Source organism: Heliangelus exortis, chromosome 24, assembly GCF_036169615.1.
Source record: "Heliangelus exortis chromosome 24, bHelExo1.hap1, whole genome shotgun sequence".
NCBI lineage: Eukaryota > Metazoa > Chordata > Aves > Apodiformes > Trochilidae > Heliangelus > Heliangelus exortis.
Window position 1 is genome coordinate 2,404,789 of NC_092445.1, and position 21,172 is coordinate 2,425,960.

The 21,172-nt window shown below is 50.0% G+C and overlaps 1 protein-coding gene across 8 annotated transcripts in view; it reads right to left on the reverse strand.

Moving 5' to 3' along the window:
- PHACTR4 (phosphatase and actin regulator 4) overlaps nucleotides 1-17,112 on the reverse strand; it is a 73,324-nt gene extending 56,212 nt beyond the window's left edge. For 2 of the 8 annotated variants that reach the window (XM_071767831.1, XM_071767823.1), the window contains exon 1: nucleotides 17,010-17,091. Coding sequence is in view for 2 of the 8 variants with exons in the window: in XM_071767822.1 (XP_071623923.1) it covers nucleotides 11,444-11,574; nucleotides 13,676-13,705 (161 nt within the window). In the remaining 6 variants the exon portion in view is untranslated. Of the gene's footprint in view, nucleotides 1-11,443; nucleotides 11,575-13,675; nucleotides 13,772-17,009 lie in introns of those variants that run through there. The other 6 variants (XM_071767828.1, XM_071767822.1, XM_071767821.1 and 3 more) reach the window with 6 other exon arrangements.
- Nucleotides 17,113-21,172: the final 4,060 nt, after the last annotated feature.

Below are 21,172 nucleotides of genomic sequence, written 5' to 3' on the forward strand. Positions count from 1 at the left end.
ATTTCCCTCTCCTCTTGAGATGATGGGGAAGGTTTTTTTTTTTTCCTTTTAGAAGCCTTGACAGATGCACTCATCACCTGCAGGTCACCACACACCTGCATGCAGCTGATATTTAGTGCCCCATCCTCCCAGAGCTCCATTCATCCCCTCAGCTCCCTGCCCAACCTTCAGGCTGCAGCTTGGAAAAGTTTGATGAAAGACCAGATTTTCTGGAAGACCACCTAGCACCTCCACCACAACACCCCCAGCTCCCCACCACCACTGCTTCCACAACATTTCTACTGCAGAAATGTTTTTCCATAGGGGGGGAAATGTCCATTTCATTGGAAAACTCTGAAGGAGCCACTGTCGTGGGCAACAGGGATGGGAACTAAAAGCACCCCTGGGGCTGAATTTTTTTTTTTTTTTCAAAAGCCAGAAGACCAAGCTTGATTAAAAAGCAGAATATTCAAGATGCTTTAGATAGCCACAAAACCAAAACCCACCACTTAATCTATCAACACATCTGAACCCTCCAAATGTGAGAACTACTGATACTGATAATAAACTACTAAATACTGGTACTAAAAGAATGCAATTCACACATTTTGCTATTACCCAGCAAAGTCTGGGCATGCCAGAAGGAGAGAAGGGAAAAGAACTGATCTATTTGTAGATTTTCCACAGAAAACCCCACTTATCCAAGTCCCTAAGTCATTTTTGCCCAGTGGGACTTCAGGGAATGAAACTCCACCAGATCACCTGCCTCAGCATTCTGCAGCCAACAACCAATGAATAATTCAAGTGCAGCTCATTTCCCCCAAACTCCAGGCTGTTTTTCTATTTTTTCCCCTTCTTTCCAAAAGGTCTGAGATGATAAACTGAGCTCTTGATGACAGGAGTTCCATATGAGCAGGAGGTGAGTGCTGCTGGAGCCTCAGGGCATCCCTGGCTCCAGACCCAGCAGCTGAACCTCTGCAAACCTGGAGCACAGAGCAGGGTGGATGGAAGGGAATTCCTTGGAGCATGAATAGGAAGCACTCAGGAGCTGGGGATACAACTGTCTGGGAAGGTGAGAGTACAGGGAAAGCAGCCAGGAGGGTGGGCCCTGCTCCTCAGACATCAGTATTAAGAATACAAAGTCTTGAGATTCCTTTCCTTTTCCTTTCCTTTCCCACTTCCTTTCCCCTTTCCCTTTCCTTTTTCCTTTCCCCTTTCCCTTTCCTTTCCCCTTTCCCTTTCCCCTTTCCCCTTTCCCTTTCCCCTTTCCCTTTCCTTTTTCCTTTCCCCTTTCTTTTCCCCTTTCCCTTTCCTTTTTCCTTTCCCCTTTCTTTTCCCCTTTCCCTTTCCTTTTTCCTTTCCCCTTTCCCTTTTCTTTTCCCTTTCCTTTTTCCTTTCCCCTTTCCCTTTCCTTTTTCCTTTCCCCTTTCCCTTTCCTTTTTCCTTTCCCCTTTCCTTTTTCCTTTCCCCTTTCCCTTTCCTTTTTCCTTTCCCCTTTCCCTTTTCTTTTCCCTCTCCTTTTTCCTTTCCCCTTTCCCTTTTCTTTTTCTTTTCCCTTTTCCCTTTTCTTTTTCCTTTCCCCTTTCCCTTTCCTTTTTCCTTTCCCTTTTCTTTTTCCTTTCCCCTTTCCCTTTCCTTTTTCCTTTCCCTTTTCTTTTTCCTTTCCCCTTTCCCTTTCCTTTCCCCTTTCCCTTTCCTTTTTCCTTTCCCCTTTCCCTTTCCTTTTTCCTTTCCCCTTTCCCTTTCCTTTTTCCTTTCCCTTTTCTTTTTCCTTTCCCCTTTCCCTTTCCTTTTTCCTTTCCCTTTTCTTTTTCCTTTCCCCTTTCCCTTTTCTTTTCCCTTTCCTTTTCCCTTTTCTTTTTCTTTTCCCTTTTCCCCTTCCTTTTTCCTTTCCCCTTTCCCTTTCCTTTTCTCTTTATTTTCCTTTCATTCCTTCCCCCCTTCCTTCCTTCTTCTTCTTCCTTCTCTCTTACTTTTTCTTTCTTCCTTTCTTCCTTCCTTTTCCTTTTTTTCTCCCCCTAAACCCCAGAAACCAGCACACACCAGATAAAATAAGGATTTCAGTTTCACAGGACAGCCTGAGTGCCCCCAGCCCCCCCACGGCCACCAAGGAAAGGATTAATTTTCAACTTTCCCACAAAAAACCCCACTAACCACAGCTTTTTGGGGTTTTCTTTTGAGGGTTCTGGGTTCATGGGGCTGCTGAAGGGCTCCTTGCCCAAAGGAGGCAGAATTCCTCTGAAATCCCAGCTCCAGCAGCCTCAGACTCCTTTCCAGCTCTGGCCCTGGCACCTTTCCATCCTGATTCCAGTGCAATGGGGCTTGGCAGAAATTAAAAAAATTAAAATGCCTTTGTGGTCAATACAAAACCTGCTCCTACAACGTTGTACCCAACACCTCACAGGGAAGTTCAAATCACTAAAAAAAAAAAAAAAAAAAAAAAAAAAAAAAAAAAAAAAAAGTAGCTCCAAATCAAGTTTAATTCACTCAAAAAAAAAAAAAACGAAAAAAACCAAACCAAATCAAAATCAACCAGACCAACCTTATCCATACAGAGGCATAGAAGAGGATTACTGACTGCAGGAGGCAGAAAATCCCTAAAATAGGGGGAGAAGCTTCTTGAGATTGCTTTCCTTTTTCTTTTCCTTCTCCTTTTTCCTTTCCACTTTCCTTTTTTTCCTTTTCTCTTTTTCCTTTTCCTTTCCCTTTTCCCTTTCCCTTTAACCATTTTAACCTCCCAAGAAAAGTGAACAAAAATCCATAATAACCTCCCAGGAAAAGTGAACAAAAATCAATTTTAACTTCTCAGGAAAAGTGAATAAAATCCATTTTAACCTCCAAAGAAAAGTGAACAAAATCCATAATAACCTCCCAGGAAAAGTGAACAAAAATCCATATTAAGCTCCCAAGAAAAGTGAACAAAATCCGTATTAAGCTCCCAAGAAAAGTGAACAAAATCCATAATAACCTCTCAGGAAAAGTGAACAAAACCCACTTTAACCTGATAAACACTACTTAAAATCCTGAGCTCAGCCCTCTGCTTGCAGGAGGCCACCATGAAGCACAAGAACAACCTCAAGGGCAATAAAACAACCTCATCAGCAACAAAAACCTCCATCCTTCACCTACCATGAGGATGATGCAGCTGAGGGCTGTGGGTCAGCCCCAGACCCCATGTCCTGAACCCACACCCAAAGGGCTCTGAGGTCAAACCCAAACCACCTTTGCCTCATGTTTTGTGGTTTCCCTTTTCCTCAGCCTTGCCAGAAACACCCAGCCCTGGGATGCTGTGGGAAATGCCCCCAGAATTCTGACTCCTGAGGTGATTTCATTTCCAGCCCCCATTTCCTCCCCAAAACAAAGCTGCTGGGCTGCTGCAAACCCAACGTTTTTTGGGTTTTGTTTTGTTTTTTCTTTTTTTTTTTTTTTTTTTTTGCCTCTTGTCCTGGTTTGGGCCAGGATGGAGTGAAGTTTCTGTCTTCTCATTTTGCTTTCAGCCTCTTGTAAGCAGAGAAATCTGCAGCCTTGGTGGTGATGGGAGCCTTGCTGGGGGGAAAATGGAAGGATCGAGGTGTTGTTTTTTCTGTGTATTTGCATATATTTAATATTTTTTCCTTTTTTATCATTCCTGTTTCATTAAAGCTGGGTCGTTTACTTTCCAACCCATAAATCTCTCTCCCTTATTCCCTCTCCTTTCTTAGGGAAGGGGATGAATAGAGAGCATCTGCCAGCCCAGTGTTAAACCCTGACTCCTCTCTTTAAGGGAGCTTTTCCACTGCCCAAGCCACTAAATTGAACTTGCAGGAAAGCTCCCCTGAACTCTGAAAAAAAAAAAATAAATACAAAAAGCCAGCAGCAGTTGAAGCAGAAGCTGCATTTGCAGCCTGGCCATGGGGGTCTCTCCCAAGGCACCTCGTGTGGCACTGGGTGGGCTTTAAGGTCCCTTCACACCCAAACCATTCTGAGATTCCTATAGCTCCAGGTTTATTAAAGGGAAAAAAACTTAGTTCTGCACTAAAAAGGGTACTGAGGAACAGTTGCTTTGGTGCAAAGGGGACCTGAAGCTTGAGCCAGTCTGATTCTCAGCTTTACTCTGTAAATTAACACCTCCAACAGCAACCTTCAGAGCTGCTTCAAGCATCCTTTCCCCTCTGATGGGGTGAGTTTGAGCTGCAACCAAACCTGGAGAAACAACCTGGAAGCTTCCAGACAGCATTTTGGTGACAAGCCCCACCAGGTGAGGGCCCACAAGCACCAAACCAACTGCACTGGAACCCCAAAACACCCCTGTGCAGGAGGCAAGGAAAGCTGGCACTGTGCTTGGCAGCTCTGCCTGGCACAGGAATCCCAGCTGAGCAGCTGAGCCCAGTCCAAACCTGCCTGGTGCAGAAAAAGTTGGGTTTAATCCACTTCAGTTCCTCAATTTGTTCCTCACGTGGTCCCCCAGCAGTTGTTTGAGTAGAAGGGAAGGAGGGAAGAGGCAGGGTCTGTGGGGGCCTGTGGGGGGTCTGAGGGGGGTCTGAGGGGGGTCTGAGGGGGGTCTGAGGGGGGTCTGAGGGGGGTCTGAGGGGGGTCTGAGGGGGGTCTGAGGGGGGTCTGAGGGGGTCTGTGAGGGGCCTGTGGGGGGTCTGAGGGGGCCTGTGGGGGCCTGTGGGAGTCTGAGGGAGTCTGAGGGGGTCTGTGGGGGGTCTGTGGGGGGTCTGTGGGGGGCCTGAGGGGGGCCTGAGGGGGGCCTGAGGGGGGCCTGAGGGGGGCCTGAGGGGGGCCTGAGGGGGTCTGTGGGGGTCTGAGGGGGCCTGTGAGGGGTCTGTGGGGGTCTGAGGGGGGGTCTGAGGGTCTGTGAGGATCTGCAAGGATCCGTGGGGGTCTGGCAGGGTCTGTGAGGGTCTCTTCTGCAGCAGGTATGGGTCTGGCAGGGCTGAGCACGGGGCTGCTGGCACAGAGCAGGGATGAGCCTGGGTCAGGGAGGCAGCAGCTCAGGCTTCTCAGCACCACAACCAGGCTTAAAAAAACTCCTGACAGATCCTGCCCACTCCTCTATTCCCTTTTCCACAGCACTCACAGGTGCCATCCTGCTCTTCCCAAGGTGCTGGAAGCTGTTAGGTCACCAAGGATCCAATGCCAGATCCTCTCAGATTTTCACCCAACCCAACGTGCTTGCTCATATTCAGAAGATTATTTGAGGTTTTTGCCACAAAACTGGGATTAAACTCCTCAGGTTCACTTCAGAACAAAATCCTGAGTGCCACCAGATCCCAGCCCACCAGGATTTGCCAGCCCCAGGTTTTGAAAGGAGCAGAACTTTGGTGTTCATAACCCAAGGCCAACCATGAGCCAGGCATTCCAGTTCAACCAGTTTCCCCCTTTCTCACCCTGCAGTTCCTCCCATTTCCTTGGAACAGCAGCCAGCACCAAAACCCTACAAGCAGAGCAAACAATTCACTGGAAACCCATGCAGTGGAAAGCCACCTGCTCCCCTTTTGCCATGAAAAGCATTCCCAAATCCCAGCCAGATGCACACAGGCATCCTGCTCCCTTTCCAGAAAAGCTTTGGTACAGCAGAGAGACAAAGCCTGAAGACAAGAACTCCCCAACAACTGCTCTGTTAGGGGATCACAGCAGCAAGCAGCAATCCTCCTGCCACAAAAAACAAAAAAAAACAAAAAAAGCACCACCACCACCACCACAAAAAAACAAAAAACCAAACAAAAAAACCAAACAAAAAACAAAAAACCAAAAAAACCCAAAAAAAACCAAAAAAACCAAAACCAAACAAAAAACCCAAAAAAACCCAAACAAACAGCAAACAAAAACCAAAAAAACCACAAAAAAACAAAAAACAAAAAACATAAAAAACAAAAAACAAAAAAAAAAAAGCAAAAAACCAAAACCCAAAAAAACCCACCAAAAAACAAACAAAAAAAAACCCCAAAAAACCCCCAAAAACCAAATAAACCAAAAACCAAAAAACCCCAAAAAACAAAAAAAACCAACAAAAAACAAAAACCAAAAAACCAAAAAAACCACCAAAAAAACCAAAAAAACCCCCAAAAAACAACAAACAAACAAACCCAAAGCCCCCCCCCAAAAAAAACAAAAAAAACCCCAAAAAACCAAACCCAAACCCAGCTCCAGCTTGCATGCAACCCAGTTAAAACTTCCAGTCCTGCTGAACACTGAGTTCTGGGCACTGCCTCTCTCCCCTGGCAGCCCAGGCCCTGCAATCCAGGTGACACATTACCTGTCCCCACAGGTGCCTGGATTCCCAGTGCCACACCTCAGCCATCCCCAGGGCAGATTTGCACCTCCCTGCAGCCCAGGCCATGGCAGAGGAAGGAAAAGAGCCTTTTGCAGAGGAAGTGAGAGCCGGGAAGAAAATCCTGGGATGGGAAACCAGCTTCTGCCTTTCTCAGCCCTGCAGGACCTGTCCCCCCCCCCCCATCAGAAACTACTACTACCTCCCTGGGCAGCCCATTCCAGTGTCTGATCACCCTCTCCCTAAGGAAATTCTTTCTCATGTCCAACCTAAACCTCCCCTGGCACAACTTGAGACCTCTTGTGCCCTCTTGTCTTGCTGAGAGTTGCCTGGGAAAAGAGCCCAACCCCCCCCTGGCTCCAACCTCCTTTCAGGGAGCTGGAGAGAGTGATGAGGTCTCCCCTGAGCCTCCTCTTCTCCAGCCTCAACACCCCCAGCTCCCTCAGCCTCTCCTCATAGGATCTGTGCTGGATCCCTTCACCAGCCCAGTTGCCTCCTTTGGACACCTCCCCCAGCCCCAAGCCCCATCCAACCTTGGACACTGTATTTTAGCACATGGTTTTAACTACAAGTATTTATTTTTTGTTATTGCTGCTTTGGGGTTACCTCTGGGAGTTGGTGGCCTTCACCAGAGTGTCATAAAATCATGGAATGGTTTGGGGTTGGAAGGGACCTTAAAGCTCCCCCAGTGCCCCCCCTGCCATGGGCAGGGACACCTCCCCCAGCCCAGGGTGCTCCAAGCCCCATCCAACCTTGGACACTGCCAGGGATGGGGCAGCCACAGCTTTTGGGGGCAACCTGGGGCTCAGCACTCTCACCCCAAAGAATTTCTTCCTGATGTCTAAATTCTCCATGATCTCCTGGCCCAGACAAGACGTGGCTGTAAGGACTCAAAGGAACCCAATCCACTGCATTATCTGGATGATGCAAATCAACCCCCTTGCTGCTGGCAGTGAGACTGAAGGCTGAAACAGCTTCCTGAAGCAAAGTCACCTTGGAAATCCCAAAGAGTTGGAGCTTTCCTTAGCTCCTAAGCTGCAGCTGTAAAAAGGGTCATGGTCATTGAGCAGCCACCAGATAACACCAAGCCCCTAAGGAACAATTTGTAGGGAGCAGAGGAGGACTCAGCTCATGGCTGCACAGGTAGTTCTGCTGATCAAAAGCTCAACACCAGGATTCCTGCTCTTTGCACTCACTGAGCAACCTAAAGAAAAGCAGCCTAAAGAAAACACTCGTGCCCAGGGTTAGAAAAGTGCCTTCAGTGCTCACTCCCAACCACACAACATCCTTTTCACCATCAGTCCCCTCCCTAAAAATGACTAAAAATGCATTAAGGAATCAGCTGTAATATTCACTGATATTAAAAAAACCCAACCAAACAACCAACAAAAACCAAACCAAACCACCCACAATGAACTGAAAGTGAACTCCACCCTCTCCTTAAAACATTTCCCTGCTGTAAAAACCCTGATTAAACACCCAGGGTGATGAATCAGCTCCCTGAAACCATGGGGCCCCTGGGCAAGCAGAGAAGCACCCAGCACCCAGCCTGACATCTGTCACCAACCCCCTGGATGGGGCCACTTCACACTTTCCCTGCATATTTCATCTTTCTTACCTTTGGGGTCGTTTGGTTTTGGGGCTTTTGGGTTTGGCAGTGCTGGAAGCTGCCATGTGCTCCTTCCAGGCCCAGTTTTCCAATCCTTTTTGACACAACTGGATAAAGCACCTAAACCCAAAGCCCAGATGCCTCTGGACCAGCTGTGTCTCCCTCCTCTGCCTTTCCCATCAAGCTGGCAGAAAAGCTGGAAGGAGATGGCAGAGCTCACCAGCAGCTCCCCAACCCAACATCTGAACAAAGTGGATTTAAAAAAGGTTTAATTTTCCCAGAGATTTAATACCCTTAAATCAGAATAAATCCTCCAAAAGAGGAGATTATCCATAAATTCACTAGTTAGAAATGTTAATACACCCAGTGTTTATGCAAGGACTGCTGCTCTCTCTACATAAGAGCAGCACCTGTGTAATTTCCTATTAAAGGAGAAGCAGATTTCACAGAAATTCCATGCTGAAATGCAGCACAGCAGCTTTATAAATACACCTTTCCAAGGGCAGCAGTAATTGGCTGAAGAATCAAGGCAGACTTGTTCCTACTACACCAGAAAAGCTCCCCAAAAAAACAAAAAAATCCTTAAGGAACTTCACACAGAAAACAAGGGGAAAAAAAAAGTAAAAAAAAAAAAAAGAAAGAGAAGAAAAAAAAGAAAAAGAAAAAACGAGAAGAAAAGAAGAAAAAATGAGGGAAATAAAGAAGAAAAAAGAAAATAGAAGAAAATAAAGAAGAAAAAAAAAGAAAAAAGGAAAAAAAAGAAGAAAAGAAGGAAAAAAAAGAAGAAAAGAAGGAAAAAAAAGAAGAAAAGAAGGAAAAAAAAGAAGAAAAGAAGGAAAAAAAGAAGAAAAGAAGGAAAAAAGAAGAAAAGAAGGAAAAAAAAGAAAAAAGAAGGAAAAGAAAAAAAAGAAAGAAAAAAAGAAGAAAAAAAAGAAAAAAAGAAGAAAAAAAAGAAAAAAAGAAGAAAAAAAAGAAAAAAAGAAGAAAAAAAAAGAAAAGAAGAAAAAAAAAGAAAAGAAGAAAAAAAAAGAAAAGAAGAAAAAAAAAGAAAAGAAAAGAAAATTAAAAAAGAAGAAAAAAAAGAAAAAAGAAAAAAAAAAGAGAAGTCCAGTGTGAAACTTGGAAAAAGACTCAACCTAAAACTGCAGAGCTAAAACTTCAAATTCCATGTGTACAACACAGGATGTGGAGCAAATTAACAACCAGCAGTGCTGATTCAACCCATCTGCATTGCTGGGCTTCCCCAGCACATCTCCTCCTCCTCTTATTCACACTCTCCTTACCAAAGGCCCCATCCACACACTCTACAACCCGTAGTAAGATGAGACTGGGACCAGTAAAACCTGGCTGCTAATGATGGCCCTGGAGGCTGAGGTGCATTCATTTGCCCTCTAGCTATGACCAGGAGATGACTGCACCCTTCTGAGCACCTCCCATCTTCCAGAGGACAGGATGGAACAGGAACACAAGAATCACAGAATCCTAGAATGGGCTGGGTTGGAAGGGACCTCAGAGCTCATCAAGTCCAACCCTTGCTCTACTCCCCCCGTGGTTCCCAGCCCATGGCACTGAGTGCCACATCCAGGCTCTTTTGAAATATCTCCAGGGATGGAGAATCCACCCCTTCCCTGGGCAGCCCATTCCAATGGCTGAGCACCCTCTCCAGAAAGAAATTCTTTCTAATGTCCAACCTAAACCTCCCCTGGCACAACTTGAGACCTCTTGTGCCCTCTTGTCTTGCTGAGAGTTGCCTGGGAAAAGAGCCCAACCCCCCCCTGGCTCCAACCTCCTTTCAGGGAGTTGGAGAGAGTGATGAGGTCTCCCCTGAGCCTCCTCTTCTCCAGCCTCAACACCCCCAGCTCCCTCAGCCCTTCCTCACAGGACTTGTGCTGGATCCCTTCCCAGCCTCCTTGCTCTTCTCTGGACCTGCTCCAGCACCTCAATCTCCTTCCTGAGCTGAGGGGTCCAGAACTGGACACAGGACTTGAGGTGAAAGAAGAGCCTGGCCTGACACCAACCAGCAGAGCAGCAACACAGCCTCCTGTCCACCCAAGCACCCCGATTTTCCCTCTGCACCCTCTAGTTGGTAGGCAGGCAGCACCTGGTGGTTAGAAGAGAGACTGAAAGCTTCATTTGAAAGGTAAAACCAGATGAGAACCAGCCCTGAGGATTGTCATCAGGAGTGTGGGGTTGATTTGGGAGCTCCAGCAGGCTCCTCCATCCTGCTTCCCAAGCCTCATGTGCTTCCACAGGTTGCTGGATGCCCAGTGCTGGTCCTTAGGAACTCCCTGAAAGGAGGTTGGAGCCAGGGGGGGGTTGGGCTCTTTTCCCAGGCAACTCTCAGCAAGACAAGAGGGCACAAGAGGTCTCAAGTTGTGCCAGGGGAGGTTTAGGTTGGACATTAGAAAGAATTTCTTTCTGGAGAGGGTGCTCAGCCATTGGAATGGGCTGCCCAGGGAAGGGGTGGATTCTCCATCCCTGGAGATATTTCAAAAGAGCCTGGATGTGGCACTCAGTGCCATGGGCTGGGAACCACGGGGGGAGTGGAGCAAGGGTTGGACTTGATGAGCTCTGAGGTCCCTTCCAGCCCAGCCAGTTCTAGGATTCTATGAAATTTCTTCCCCAAAAAGAGAGGGGGGGGCTGCCCAGGGCAGTGGGGGAGTCCCCATCCCTGGAGGTGTTCAAAAAACATCTGGGCATGGCACCTGGGGACATGGTTTAGGGGGCACTGGGGGGGGTTGGGTTGATTTTGGGGTTTGATGACCTTAGGGGACTTTCCATGTGTCCAAGACCCCTCAGAAAGTTTGCTTAATGCACCCACCTTGAAAATTCCCATTATTTTTTCTGGGTAAGCTCCCCAGCACCTGGGAGCATTCAGAAAGCTGTTGGGGGGCTTACTCAGAAAAAATAATGGGAATTTTCAAGGTGGGTGCATTAAGCAAACTTTCTGAGGGGTCTTGGACACATGGAATCATTAAGGTTGGGCAAGCCCTCTAAGGTCATCAAACCCCAAAATCAACACAACCCCCCCCCATGCCCCCTAAGCCATGTCCCCAGGTGAGGCACAGCCCGTTCTGAGATGTCACCAACTCAGCAGCAGCACAGCCATGAGCCAAGCTTTCCACCCCAGAACTTCCCTCCTTCCAAACCCCACTGATCTTCCTATCCAAAACAACAACCCAATATTTGTCAGCCAAGTGAAACAGCCCAGGAAAAGCAGCAAACCCCACTCTGCATCGTGTTAGGTGTCAGTTTGAGTCAGCAGGTAGGATTTTTTTCCCCCCCTCCTCTGCCAGAGCCTCTTCTGTCTTCACTCTGGGCTGAACAGGTAAGAGGAAAGCCTGGTGGCCTAAAGCTAATTTCAAAACTGCTAAAAAAAAAAAAAACCCAACAGATGAGCCAAGAGAACCTGACAGCACTTATTTGACAATTCCACCCAAAGGCTGATGCTACTCTGAAGAGGCACAGCTGAGCCAAAAGAAATCCTGTTTAAGTGTGCCCTCAATCTCAGGGGTTTTCTGTCAATAATTGTGGGGCTGTGGGTTCAAAATGGCTTTGGAAATAGAAGATGAAAAAAAACCTCTGGAAAGCTCACTCACCTCTGGCACTGCTCCACAGGCAGGAGGAACAGGACACAAGTTGGGAGCAGGACAGAAGCACAAATTGAAGCCTCAGCACGAGGTAAATGAAGCTTCAGTGACCCTCCAGGGAATGTGACACTTCTCACCTCCTACTCATCAAAAAAATCTAAGTGAAAAAGACTTTTTGTTCTCCCTTTTGGCAGCACACAAACACACCTTGGAGGAGAACAAACCCAAATGGACTTAGCAGCCCTTTTCCTACTTCTGCCATTTCCCACCTAGCAATAAATTACACCTGGTTTGCAGCTGACAGACTAAATAACCCCAAGAATAAAAGCCCCACCTTGCTAGCACAAAACAGCCATCCTAGCACTTATTTCAGTAATTATTATCCTCCTCCTTCTAGGTCTCAGCTGATCAAGATAACTTAGGCAGGACAAGGTCACTCCACACAGGTCAGGAACTGAAATTCTGTGGGTCCCTCCAGCTCTCCAGTGTCAACATTGCAGCAGAGCAGCAAAAATGCATTCCTGGAGAACCTGAGGCAGCTTTTTCAGGCAGCAAAAATCAGCCCAAACCCTCTTGCCCTTTCTTCTATCCCCCACTGAAGTTTCTCCTGCTCTGGGCTCTGGCTCTGGGCTCTGGGCTACAAGGGGTTTGCTGCTGATAGCTCTAACCTGCAAACCCTCTCCCTGCACTTCTTGGCAATGGCTCAAACCTACAGAAACTTTTAGACAGCTCTGGAGGTGAAAGTAATCAATAACATTCCCCTTTTTATGCAGCTGCAGGGGAGGCTCTTGCCAAGGCAGAGATTTCCCCTCTGGAAATCACCCCCCCAGCAGGCACTGCTGTGCCAGCCCATTACCCCAGCAAATTTAGCTGCTGACCTAAAAATTACTGATTTGACTTTAAGTAGAAGAATTAGATGAGAGGACACAACCTTCAAAGGCACGTGAGTACAGCAAATGCCAAAGTCCCCTTAAAACTGGCTTAGACATTTCCATGCTTTGTCCAAAGCTCAAATTCTCAGAAGGCAACAACCTTTGGCTCCTCCTCCATCCAGAAGGACCTCTGGAAGCTCAGCCTCTGCAAACCCTCACCTGAAGGCCACATCTGGCAATAAATCTCTTATTTTATTTTGGGTTTTCAGCTAAGTTCCCCCTCTGCAACTCTGTTTTGAACACCCAAAGCCCACACCCTGGTGCTGAACACTGACACTGAGCAGGACAGCACCTTGCTCAGAATCTGGTCCAGGTTTCCTTGCTCAGAATCTGATCCAGGTTTACAAACCAAGGCTCCTCAGTAGGAGAAAAGCCAAATTTTTCTTGCTTGCTCCCTCACAAGCCAATTGTCCTTAGGGGAGAAGAATAGGGATGTTCAGAGATTCACCTCTCCAGCACACAGTGAAGGAAGCCCACGAGGAGCCCGATTAAATTCCACTTGAGGGGAGGATTAATCTCAATGGATTTTTAGACCACTGTGTCTAGGGCAACAGTTGAGGGGTTCACTTTTGTGGCTTGGTAAACTAAAGGGAAACCTGGCTGCTAGTGCCTGACTTGTCTGCAAAGAGGTTCTTACTTCCAGCAGCAGCTCTCAGGAGCTGGCAGAGCTCAAAGCCTTGAAGGGCCAGTAAACTTTGCCAAAGTCCAGTGATCTGCACCAAATCTGTTCCAGAAGGCTGGAGCAGAGCAGGAGCTTAGCTAGGGAAGTGCCAGACTTGCACAACCCCACCTCATCAGTATGCACCTTCTTTTAGTCCCCTGACATTCAGCAGCCATGGGTAATGAGGCTGTGGCAATGCAGTGCCCAGCACTGGCCGTGCAGCTGGGAGGTGAGGAGCTCTTCACTGGGGCTTTGCCAAAAAGCACAAGCACAAAAGAATAAAGTTAACAATCTGTTTACCCATTCCTCCTCCGATGGCTGCTGCTAGCCAACGGGCTTGGGGAAAAAAAAAAATAATAAAATTATTTCCAGAATCCAGCAGAGAGAAATCCTTTGGATTGCCCTCAATTTTCACATCTCAGCCACCGGTGCTTCGTGTGACTCCACATAATCCATTTGGTTAGGAGCTGAAGCTGTTCCTTTGATTCCCAGCATTAAAAGCCTCTCTCTGGATATAATTAGTCCTCCCTCCCCCCATCTCTTCTCCCCAGTGCAATGTGGAAAGAGCACACACAGTCACCAGTAAACAAAGAAATTCAAACAGTGTGACAAGCAGGCTGTAGCTGGGGACATAAAGCTGCCTCTCACCTCCCTGTCTGGTTCAGCACAGCTGATCATCAAAACCAACTTGACACCAGAAGCAAGAGAAGCAGCAATGCAGGGAGAGGACCTTGAGATTAAGGGTTCTGTCGTTTAGAAATCAGAAAAAAAAAAAAAAAAAAAGGAGAACCATGGAGCAAAAATACCGACACATAATTAGTGATTGCTGGAGGTTTTGCACACTCACCTTTCAACACTGAATGATTGACCTGAGGTATTCAAAACCCAACAGATAAGAGGCAGAACTTGGGAACCTGCAGTCTGAACCTCTAATCCCAATCCTGCCCCTCAGCCAGCAGCAAATCACCCCAACCCCAAATCACCCCAACCCCAAATCACCCCAACCCCAAATCACCTCCACACCTCAGTCTCCTCCCAGCCACACAGAGCCCTCCGAGACAGAGGAAAAAATAACAAATACAGAACAATCAGCATTTGGAAAGCACCCTCAGCTGAAGATTGCCTGACTTTTGTCAAGCAACATGCCAGCTCCTCACCTGGAATCCATCCTTGGATTTGGGGGCACAGCTTGGAAGGAATTCAAGGCCCTGAAAGGCAGGGCCCGAGGAACGTGTGACCCCGCTGGGCAGAAAAGGGGCTGGAAATAGTTATCAGCACAGCAGTGACAAGTCAGCAAGAGCTACTAATTAAATGATAAAAATAGAGCTCTGAAAGGGCTTTTTTTTTTTTTTTTCCCCCCCCTCTCAGCACTCGACACAAAGCTGAGGCCTAACACTGCTGCAGTCACGGGGCTGAAGGTTTTCCACGGGCTCCAAAGCTTTCTCACGCTCACAAAGAAAAGGGAAAAAAAGCAACAAAAACCCCACAGGGCACTTGTGTGGAGAAAATCCCAGCTAAGGAAAATGTCAGGAATCGATTTGGCCCGAGGTGGAGCATCTCTTCAGTACCCACACTCCACTCCCACCTTTAATGGGAGCAGGAATAAGATGACATCTTTGCCCCCCGTGGCTTCCTTGCATTCCCCAGAGCCCAAAAGTTTTGGGTTTGCCTAAAAAATGATGATGTTTGGAGGTGACAGGTGACCTCACCTCCAGCAAAGGAGAACCAAAATAGAATTAAAAGAACTGAAAGGATGAATCTCCCAGGCATGAGCTTCCTTAGAAGAGACTGAGCTGAAAGCAAAATTACAAGACAGAAAATTCCCTCTTTCCTGGCCCAAACCAGGACACAGGGACATCTCCCACCTGCATCCCATAGACCAGTGACAAAACCCTGTGCAACCTCCCCCATTGCTTGGTTTTACTTTAAGCCCCTTCTTGTCCCTGGCCAGACCCAGGTTTTGTGCAGCTTGCAGCTGAATATTCATCACCAACTTTCAGACCTGCAGGAACTGCCCTGTCAGCGATTTCGAGCACACATAAAATGCCCCCCAAACATGCCAAATGCACTGAAATCTGATCAAAATAGAAGGCATTTGTTTAAATACAAGCGATTTGGCTCTCCAAACTGTCATCAAATTAAACTGGAAATCAAATTAACCACTGATTGAATGAAGTAGAAGGCTGTATAATCACAGATTACAGATCCAACGGGGGGAAAACAAGGATGAAACCACATTCCCCCTTTTTTGTGGCAACCTCTCTGCAGTGCCCCATATTCCCAGTGGGACTCCCCCTTTCCCCTATCTTCCAGGACTTGAGGATGCTCTGCTCCCTCAGACACAGCTCACCCAACCATTTCTTGGGAATCCAGGAAGGAAAAGTCCCTTACAAAACCACCCTTGGAGCTCTTATCTGCTACCAAAGCCAGCCCTGTGCAAGTCCAAGGTGACACACTTGAAACCCCACTGATTTAGGGCAGAGGGGTGGCAGGCACTTCCAGCACTGTTGGGAAGAAGTTTAAATCCCCTCTGAAAGGGAAAAGGGATTTGTTCCCATCCCCAGCATCAACCTCACTTGGTGTAACTGTGCCTCTCCCTCACAAGTGGCCTCATTTTGGCTTTCGTTCCCCCCTTTTCCTGCACTCTCCTTTGAGAAGGAATTTAAACTATGTCAAGTTACAATTTTAGGTCTTGTCTGCTCCGAGGAGTAATTTGGATTCATGTTTGATGAGCAACAGGCATTTTATCCTGAAATCACAGCAGGAATTTAATTACCCTCCTGGGCAAGACCAGCACCCCAAGCTCATTCTGCTGAACCCATCCTTTACCCACCACAGAAAACTTCACCTTTCCCCTTCCTTCCCTGATTCTGCCCAGGACTCACCAATATTCCTACATTCCAAGTTTCCAAACTCCTTCCCGAGGTTGTTCTGCACCTTAAGAGGAGCAATCCCACTCATTCCCACTTCTCTTCCCAGCTTTGGGGAAGCAAAATTCAAACATCCTAAAGGTTTCAGGGCTCGGCTGCAGCTTTCATGGAGCAGCTTCTGGGGATTTTATTTTTTTTTTTTCAGCTCCAGAGAGGGGCACCAAACCCTCCCCAACCTCCACACCTGGGCAAACCCGAGGCAAGAGGTAAATAATTCATCTGCACGCAAACAGAAGGAAAGAAAAGAACAATTCCAGGGGGGAAAGCACGGCCGGGGCCGGTTCGAATTTCAGCCAAACACACGGAGAGAGAGAAAAGATCAAACAAAGAAAATACCAAAAAGGGGCTGGCCCGGGGAGGAACTTGGGATGAGGTGGGAAGAGCTCCCGGAGAAGGCGAGAGGAGGCAAAGCCGAAGGAAAACCGGGATTTGCTTTTCCCTCTCAGCCCTTCCCGAGGCACCGAAACCACAGAAACTCCCGGTGAAACCCGCTCGCCCGCAGGAGTTTGACCCGGGAGAGGCTCCCGGACCGGGTCACCCCATGGAGTGCAGAGCTCCCCCCGAACCCAAGCGAACCGAACCCTCTGTCCATCCCCCTTTCTCTAACCGAACCTCCCCTTTCTCTCACCGAACCCCGCTTTCTCCACACCGAACTCCTCCTTTCCCTCACCGAACCTCACTTTTCCTCACCGAACCCCTTTCCCTAACCGAACCCCTCTTTTGCTCTCCGAACCCCCCCTTTCTCTCACCGAACCCTTTTCCCTAACCGAACCCCACTTTCCCTCACCGAACCCCTTTCCCTAACCGAACCCCCCCTTTCTCCTCACCGAACCCCACTTTTCCTCTCCGAACCTCCCCTTTCCCTCACCGAACCCCTCTTTCCCTAACCGAACCCCCCCCTTCCCCTCACCGAACCCCCGTTCCCCCTCACCCCAGCGCCCCCCAACACCCCCTCAGAGCCCCTCACCCATACACCGCCGCTCTCAGGTACCGGGTCGGACCGGACCTGGCCCCTCCCGGACCCGATTCCCCCCCGGGCCGCCCGCCCTCACCTGCCGCCCGCCGCCGGTTCCCTCCGCCGCTCCCGGGCCGACCCCGCCGGAAGCCTCGGGAGGGGGGAGAGGGGGCGCGGGGCATGCCGGGAGTTGTAGTCCTCTGCGGGAGAACACGCCCCTTCGCTACAGACCACGCCCACTCAGCTAAACCACGCCCCTTAGCGGCTGACCACGCCTACTAAGCTCAGACCACGCCTACTAAGCTCAGACCACGCCCGGTCGTAGACCACGCCCACTTATCTTAGACCACGCCCTATATGCAACACATCTACTCGGACCACGCCCCCGTTAGACCACGCCCTCTTTGCCCAGACACACCCACATTAGACCACGCCCTCTTCATCACACCACGCCCCCTTATAGGCCACGCCCCTTATAGGCCACGCCCCTTGTAGGCCACGCCCCCTGGTCATGGTGGGGGTTGGGGCCGGGGGTGTCAAACAGCCCCGGGGTGACGCCGCTCCCTGGATCCCTGGATCCCTGGAATGTCAGCGGGGAAGGGACCTCCCGGGTCACCTGATCCCCCCCTTCTCACGGTGCTGTTGGTGGGAGATGTCCCAGCACCCTGAGAATTCCAACTTTCCAAAGTGGGGGGGAATCCACCCCTTCCCTGGGGACCATTCCCATCTCTTGGAATCCAGTTTTCCTCTGGTGTCCCATGGGAATCTCCCCAGGAGGTGCCCATTGCCCCTTGGCTTCTCCATGGAGTCCCCACCTTTGCAGCCACCTTTAAGCACTGGGCCCTGGGCACAGGGGTCCCCTGAGCCTTCTCGAGGCTGAGCAGCCCCAATTTTCCGGGTGGGGGTCACTGCCACCATCCCAGATCCCACCAATTCCCTCCCAGGACACACAGGTGGCCTTTCTCCATGACAAATTCCAGGATTTCGGTGTCCCAGCTTTGATTCAGCCCCTCTGGGCCCCACACCAGCCAGCCTGGAGCTCGCTCTTCCCTTTTCCAGCCCCAACAGATCCGTGTTTGATTCCCTTCTTTCTGGCTCTGGGAAATGTGACTCAGCCTTTGGGCCCAGCCGAGGTTTCCATTTCAGCCACGGGGCCAGAAGCCACCAAGGAGGTTGGGAATGCCTGGAATGTGGTGAGGATGCTCCAGGGAGCAAAATCCCAGAGGAACTTTACCTGGGATGGGGACAGAGGGGAGGGATGAGCCATCATCCTTGGGAAACATCCCGGGATGCTCCAGGAGCTGGTGTTGGGGTCCTGCTGGCTTCAGCTGAGCCAAGACTTGGAATTAGGGAGAAATTCTTTGGGGTGAGGGTCCTGAGCCCCAGGGTGCCCCCAGAAGCTGTGGCTGCCCCATCCCTGGCAGTGCCCAAGGTTGGATGGGGCTTGGAGCCCCCTGGGCTGGGGAGGGGTCCCTGGATTGTCCAGGTGGGATTGGAGGAGCTTTAAGGTCCCCTCCAGCCCAAACCCTTCCATGATTCCTTGCTGATTAAGTCAAGGAGCATTAATTATGTTTGCCTCATCCCTGGAAGCTTTCATGGACCCCTTGGATGGGGCTTGGAGCACCCTGGGTTGGGGGAGGGGTCCCTGCCCATGGCAGGGGGGGCACTGGGGGAGCTTTAAGGTCCCTTCACCCCCAAACCATTCCATGATGATGATGAAGATGATGAAGGCTGAGCTGGGATGCTCAGCAGCTCATTCTCCATCCCACAGCTCCTGCTCCAGCTCCTCGAATCCCTGGAGAAACCATCTCAGAGTGGTACCGAAGCAGAACCAGAACTTCCAGGAGCTTTCCCTACGGCCTCACACAGGAACAGGGACTGGATCAGCCCGAGAGGCCACTGCTGGCCCCGGGGCTGCTGGCAGGGACACGGGGACAGTTTGCAGTGGGGCTGGGCAGCAGGGATGTGGGACTGGGCTGCTATGGGACTGGGTTGCTATGGGGCTGAGCTGCTATAGGTTCGTTTGCTATGGGACTGGGCTGCTATGGGGTTGGGTTGCTATGGGGTTCATTTTCCATAGGGCTGGGTTGCTATGGGGCTGGGTTGCTATGGGGTTCGTTTTCTATAGGGCTGGATTGCTATGGGATTGGGTTGCTATGGGGTTCGTTTTCTATAGGGCTGGGTTGCAATGGGGCTGGGTTGCTATGGGGCTGAGCTGCTATAGGTTCGTTTGCTACGGGGCTGGGTTGCTATGGGGTTCGTTTTCCATAGGGTTGGGTTGCTATAGGGCTGGGTTGCTATGGGGTTCGTTTTCCATAGGGTTGGGTTGCTATGGGGCTGGGTTGCTATGGGGTTCGTTTTCCATAGGGTTGGGTTGCTATGGGGCGGTTGCCAGCGCTGCTGCGTGTCCCCAGCGAGTGTCGCTGCCGGGCCGGGAAAGCCGAGAGCGATGGGGAGCGGGGATCCGGCACCCCCACAGCCCCAAAGCCCCCAAAGCCCCCACAGCCCCACAGCCCCAAAGCCCCCAAAGCCCCCACAGCCCCAAAGCCCCACAGCCCCAAAGCCCCCACAGCCCCGGTGCCCCCCGTCCCCGGTTTCTCCATCCCCGCTCCAGAATGTGCCGGAGCCCCCTTTGCACCCCTCGGGGGGCTCCATCCCGCAGCGGGTGCTGAGCTGGGGGTGCAGGATGGCACCCCAAGGGCCGGGCGAGGGAGGTGACAGCAGCTTCGGGACACACCACGAGGCACGGGGTGTGTGTCGTGTGTGTCCCGTGTCCCCCCCTCTTCCCCCCGGCTGCTTCCTAAGGACTGAAATGCTCCCGTTGGGATTTGCAGCCCCGCAGCACCCAGAGCCCGCAGCTCCCTCAGGATGAGCCCGATTTGTCCCCAGCCGGGCCAGCGAGGTGGCTTCCCGGGGACAGCCCCATTGTCCCAAAGCAAAGACTTCATTTATTTTACGTGCTGCAGAGGTGAGATCCTTATCCTGACCCTCCCTCACCCTGCCAAGATTTCCAGGGCTGAATCCAGTTTGGGAAGGGGTTTGGGAAGGACACTCACTCCCAGATTTTTTCGGGGCGGGAGGAGGGGGACAGAGATGGCTCTTGGCACCCCCAGAGGCGCCCACCTGGCTGCCCAGCCACGTTTCTGGGGCTGTGAACGCAGTGCTCAGCACCCTAAATCTGCAGTAACCCCCACGCTGGGTGTTCTGGTGACACTGCCAGTCCCCCAGCAGTGACCCAGTGGCACGGTGTGGGTTACAGGAGGGAACGGGGCTGGCACCCAGCACCGAGGGTGCCCGGGGATATTTTGGGCTCTATGGGCAGGACACATTCTGTTCCTATGAGCTCAAGCAGCCAGGGAGGGGGGAGATCCCTTCCCTCCCACCCACCACCCCCCAAAACCAGCACTGGGAGGGACTGGGGCTCAGCTCTGTCCCATTCTGAAGTGACTGTGGCTTTGCTCACCCCTGGCAGAGGTGTGATCCCATGGGACCCAGGGACATGGGTGCTGGGCAAAGCCAGGGCACCCATCACCTCCCCATCCAGCTCACCCCTGAAGAGCTGCTTGGTGTCCATCCTGAATTAATCCATGTTCATCCTGGATTAATCCACGTCCACCCTGATTTCATCCACCCCCAGATGGAATTTATCCATCCCCCTCCTGAATTTACCCATTTCCAGCTCAAACTTACCCAGCCCCAGCTTGTCTATCCCAAACCCATCCCCCCCCCAGCCTGCATTTACTCATTCCCCATCCCAAATCTGTCCCTCCCCAGCCCTTGCAGCAGCTCCCGGTGTTCTCTGCTGCTTCCCTCCTCCCCCCTTTTCAGCTCAGCCCAAATAATGCCCATTTTGCAAAGTGCTTTGGCTTCCAAGTGCTCATTCAGCACCACAATTACAATTATTTCTATTATTACTATTATTTTCCCATTGCACTGCTGCAGTTTGACCACCCCTGACCCCATTCATTATTAAATGGAGGGCAACAAAACAGTAGTAGCAGTGCAGGAAAAAAAAAAAAAAAAAGAAAAAAAAAAGAAAATAAAATTGCATCCATTGGGATCCTTAACTCTCAGCTGCAGGTAGGGAGGTTACTAAAACACCTCCTGGCCTGCCAGCCAGAGAAAGCTGCTGCTAAATGAGATGCCTGCAGACAAATTGCAGGGCTTGGTTAAACAAGGGGTGAGGAATTGATTGGGTTATAACTGTGACCACCTGAAAAAAGAAAAAAAAAAAAGAAAAAGAAAAAAAAAAGAAAAAGA